Source organism: Pseudonaja textilis, chromosome Z (genome assembly GCF_049901715.1).
Source record: "Pseudonaja textilis isolate UNSWEBS1 chromosome Z, rPseTex1.2, whole genome shotgun sequence".
Taxonomy (NCBI): Eukaryota; Metazoa; Chordata; class Lepidosauria; order Squamata; family Elapidae; genus Pseudonaja; species Pseudonaja textilis.
In genome coordinates, this window is record NC_142008.1 from 105,005,057 (window position 1) to 105,010,269 (window position 5,213).

The 5,213-nt window shown below is 35.3% G+C and overlaps 1 protein-coding gene across 1 annotated transcript; it reads left to right on the forward strand.

Annotated features, from left to right (window-relative positions):
- The first annotated feature begins 4,040 nt into the window (after positions 1-4,040).
- Positions 4,041-5,006, forward strand: LOC113454994 (olfactory receptor 2AP1-like). Its single transcript, XM_026726301.2, has one exon. It carries the CDS (start codon positions 4,041-4,043, stop codon positions 5,004-5,006), a length of 966 nt encoding a protein of 321 aa, XP_026582086.2.
- The last annotated feature ends 207 nt before the right edge of the window (positions 5,007-5,213 follow it).

Consider the following 5,213-nt stretch of genomic DNA (forward strand, 5'->3'; position numbering starts at 1 on the left):
GCATCCAGACTCTCCTCTGTTCACCAGTCCTGCAGCTTTACCGTTGCTATTGCTGATACTATGTACTAGTTTCGGATTTCCAGCTCTTCCCTAGTTTCCTCTGTTGACTCTGCCACAGCCATTGCCATTACCACCCATGGTCTGAATGTGGAACCCATTAGGCTCTGCACAATGGCAGCTCCAGCTCCAACTCCAGCTTTGACTTCAGTTTCAGCTCCACCTCCATTTCTAGCTGGCTTGAACCCAGGTTATTATCATGGGTATGAATCTACCCTTGCATCCATAAGTGCCAGACCCTTGCCCTTTCTGCTGCTGAGCCAAACTTTGTTGCTATGACATTGCTGCTATTTGATTGGCCCTATGCATTATCAGGCAGGGACACATGTAGGCATTTGACAAGTACAGTACAACAAGAGTGACCCCATATGCTATTCTTCAATATTGAGGGGAGATTATTAGGAGCCTCACACTAGGCATCCACTCCTGTCCAGCATCTTGGTTTTGGATCTACAAAAGTGCCTGTGAATCCTTTAAAGTGAAATAAAAAAGAACTGAAAAGAAATCAAATCCTACAATAATAAATAAGTTAATTATTAAGTTTGTTAAAAGTAAAATAAATAAATATAAAAATGGTTCATTTGACCAGCATTGAAGAAATTTACCTGCAAAATTCTGACAACACTTCACAGACCTTTTGCTGACAAAAAAAATCTTTTATGATTTTCTTATTACACTTTCACTTACTGTAAATATTTTCTCTGAATAGAATTAATGGACTAGATTATTTATAAATTGCATATGTGTTGTGCAATTAAAAATCAAAGTTGAAAATTATGTCTTTCATTGAAAATATTACTTTTTAAAAACTTTCTTAACGTTTCCAGGTTATGCTGAAAATATTAAGAAAAAAGGTATTTTTTTTAATTTCAAAATTTAAGCTCAGAAAGTGGAAAAATGGATCCACTACAGATCTATCAGCCTCATATAATACCTAGGAAGATTCTGGAAAAGATAATCAAGCAATGTGTGGACACCTAAAGGCAAACAAGTTATAACCAGAAGCAAACAAGTTATAACCCAGAAGCCTACATGTGTTTGTCAGAAACAGATCGTACGAGACAAATTTTAGAGTATTCTTTGATAAATTGACCAAATTAGAGGCCCAGCAAAATGCTATGGACATAATATACTTGGATTTGAGCAAGGTGTTTAATAAAGTATACCACAATCTACTAGTTGATGAGAATGAAAAAAATGAGTTAGAAACCAATAACAGCAGGTGGTTTAGTAACTGGTTGACCAACAGTATTCAATGTGTAATCCTTAATGAAACTTCATCTAAATGGAAGGACGTATGCAGCATGGATCCCAAGGCTCTGTCTTAGGACCAGTACTCTTCAACATCTCTATAAATGATTTAGGGAAAGTCATCAAATTTGCAGACAATACTAAGCTGGCAGGAATAGGCAACACTCCAGAAGATAGGGTCAAGGTTCAGAAAGATTTTGATATATTTGAACACCGGGGCCCTATTTAACAAGATGAAATGCAATGGTGAGAAAAATAAGATTTTACACTTAGGCAAAAATGACCAAATATACAAGTATAGAACAGATGGTGCCTTGCTCAATAGCCATAACTGTTTTAATGATCTTGGAGTCCTAGTTTACAATCACTTGAAAATGAGCCAGCATAGTGCTCATATTCATATTCCTTTGGCGTGCAGCTACCCAAAAAGCCAATACTGCATTAACAGAGGGATCAAGATCATGTGAAGTGTTACTACCACTTTATAATGCCTTGATAAGATCACACTTGGAATACTGCATCCACGACATAAAAAGATATTGAAGCTAGAAAGCCTATGAATAATTTCTAGAAATGGATATGTCTTATTTAATGAAAAGAAAGATCACTGAGAATTGCCACCTTTGGTCTTTGATGGAATGGTACCACCCCAAACCTACCTATGCCTAATTTGGGTTTTATCCTAGACCCATGACTCTGGATCAATGATCAGGTGGCAGTCATGGCCAGGAGGATCTTTGCACAACAGGTTATGCACCCTTTCCTGGATCAGCAATCCCTACTCATGGTCATTCTTTCCATGGTCACTTTCCATCATGACTATTGCAATGTGTTCTACATGGGGCTGCCCTTGAAAAGCATCTGGAAGCTCCAGTTAGTTCAAAAATGCAGCAGCCCATATAGTTTTCGGCAAACGACAGTGTGCACATGTATCATCTCTCCTGTGAGAGCTGCATTGGATGCCAATTTGCTTCTGGGTACAATTCAAAGTGATGGTTGTCATCTTTAAAACACTTTGTGGTTTGGGACCAGATCATCTGAAGTACCATCTCTTGCTGGTCACATCTACCTGACCCACTAGATCATGGAAGCAAGGAATGTTGCAGGTCCTGTCTTCCAAGGAGATACATCTGGTGGGACCCCAAAACAGGGGTAGCTCCTTCTCTCTGGAAATCATCCTTCCAGAGAGTAGACTGGCCCCCACTATAACACTGTTCTGGAAGGCCTTGAAGACATGGTTTTGCCAATGGGGCTGGGGAACCCTGAGTGGGATGGAGCCCATTACTATAACCATGGCTGTTGTGTTGTCTCAGGGTGAGGGGGACAGGACAGAGCAGAAAGGGTTATTATTTTATTATTTTTCTTTATTGATTTTATTTTTATTTCTTTCATATAGTGCTTTATGTTCTTGTAAGCTGTCTTGAGTCACCATGTGTGAGTAGGCAGCAATATAAATTTTCTAAAAAAATAAAAAAAATAGGGGTGACATGATAGCTCTGTTCTGATTTTTGAGGCGTTGCTACAAGAAAAAGAGGTCAACCTATTCTCCAAAGCACATGAAGGAATAACAAGAAGCAATGCATGAAAACTAATTAAGGAACCAAGCCACTTAGAACTAAGGAGAAAACTATAGTTAATTTAATCACTAAAAATGGGAAGGACCTATCTCTTGAGTCAATTTCTGCACTGCCAACCTAAATATTTCCTTCCTGTGGCCTGCTTTTTGTTTGAATTTTATGTGCTGAGGAAGATCAGATTCTAAAACTTAGAACTAAATTAGCAGAGAATTCTGCATACTATCAGCAGTTGGTGAAGTCTCCTGGAAAATTATACCATCAGAACTCTTTCCTCTCTCTCTATTGACATTCTTTCTACAAACCTTCATTTCCATGAGGCCAATTATCTTCTAGAAACATTTTTTTCCCTCTTGGGACTATTTTGTTTGTTTTGCACTTAGTATAGCTTCATATCATAGAGAGCAAAAGAAGGATGCAATAGAGGTGAACTGAAAGGTAGTCTACCAAGGTATAATAAAACATTGTTTGATTCTTTTAAAATGTGGCATCCTTGAATACTAACTTTAGACGTAATTGGGACATTGATTTCATTTGAGAACAAGAACCTTAGGTATTCTGCTTATGTGTTGTTCATTTCATTATTAGTATTTGCTATAAACAGAAAAAATTCTTGAAAAGCATTCCTTGTTATTTAAATATTTATTTTTAAACAGCAATATTTACAATGAAATTAATTGTTTTCATGTCTGTTAATTTTTATTATGTCATTAGCATATATTTTGTATATTATATACTGTTAATTTTTAATATATTACTAGCACATATTGCAATAAGAATACTTTTTTTCCTTTAAATCCAACACATCTGCAATTTGCAAATAATCTAGTCCATTAATTGAGGAAAATATTTCCAAACAAAGAAAACAATCTAGTCCTGACTATAATTTTAGTTGGTCTCATCTGAAAGTTCTACATTGTTTTGTAGAATCCATGCAAATTTTGTCATAATTCATGAAAAGTGAATATATGTGCAAAAAATTAGCAATATATGCTAGTAATATATTAAAAATTAACAATATATGATATACAAAATATATGCTAGTAATCTAATAAAAATTATACAAGTTCTGACTTTATAAAAACCTGATATATATTTCAGTATGTTTATATGTTCCATATACTTCCAGATAATGAATGGTTGATGTTTTATGAATAGATGCTGCTTGAAAAGTCTTCAGAATGGCAGAACACATCAAGAATAAAAGAATTCATCCTTCTTGGATTTGGGAATACTAAAAACATTAATCCTCTCCTGTTCATATTATTTCTAACAATTTATACTGTCACATTATCTGGAAACCTTCTCATAATTACATTGGTCATGATGGAAAAGCATCTCCACACTCCTATGTATTTCTTCCTTTCGAATCTCTCCTACTTGGAGATCTGCTACACCACAGTTATAATACCTAAAATGCTGGGCACTTTCCTTTCTGGAAAGAGGTCAATTTCTTTTTGGGGTTGCATTTTACAAATGCATTTCTTTTGCACACTGGGAGCTACAGAGTGTTACCTTTTGGCAGCAATGTCATACGACCGTTATCTAGCTATATGTAGACCCTTCCATTATGTCCTTATTATGAACAACAAAACATGCATCTTGCTAGTTACTATATCTTGGATAAATGGTTCATTTCTTATCACAATTTTAACATCCTTGTTGACACAACTCACATTCTGTAATCGATACAAAATTGACCATTTCTTTTGTGATTTCACACCCCTGGTAAGACTTTCTTGCAGTGACACTTGGATGATTGAAAGTGTGGCTTTAATGACATCATCTGTAGGACTTCTACCTACATTTTTCATAACTGTTTCATCCTATGCACTTATTATTAGAGCAATTCTAAAAATCCCATCTCTGGATGGGAAGAAGAAGGCATTTTCCACTTGTTCTTCCCATCTTACAGTAGTTTCTATTTTTTATGGATCCTTAATGTTTGTTTACATTTTGCCAACCACTGGAAAATTTGAAGATATGAAAAAGGGCTTTTCTTTTGTATATACGGTTCTTACCCCCATTGTCAATCCCTTCATTTACAGTTTACGAAATAAAGACATAAAAGAAATCCTTAGAAAAGAATTCTTCAAATTTGGAACATTTTCTGACTATCATTAACATTAAGTGATACAGTTTGAAAATGTTTCCATTGTAGGCATTCAATCATTTTATTTCAAATGATTTCTAGAAAGTTTTCCCCTTAGACATGAATATCTTAATTTATTTACTGCCAGAAAAAGAAATATTCTGTAAATATCTATTCAATCCTTTTGTGCCTCTTTTGGTTCCTTTCGTTTATGGGATGTCACTTTTTAACAGTAAAGG

Bases quoted from the DNA above. Each gene is read 5' to 3' on its own strand.
- LOC113454994 (XM_026726301.2), top strand. From the start codon at position 4,041: ATGCTGCTTGAAAAGTCTTCAGAATGGCAGAACACATCAAGAATAAAA.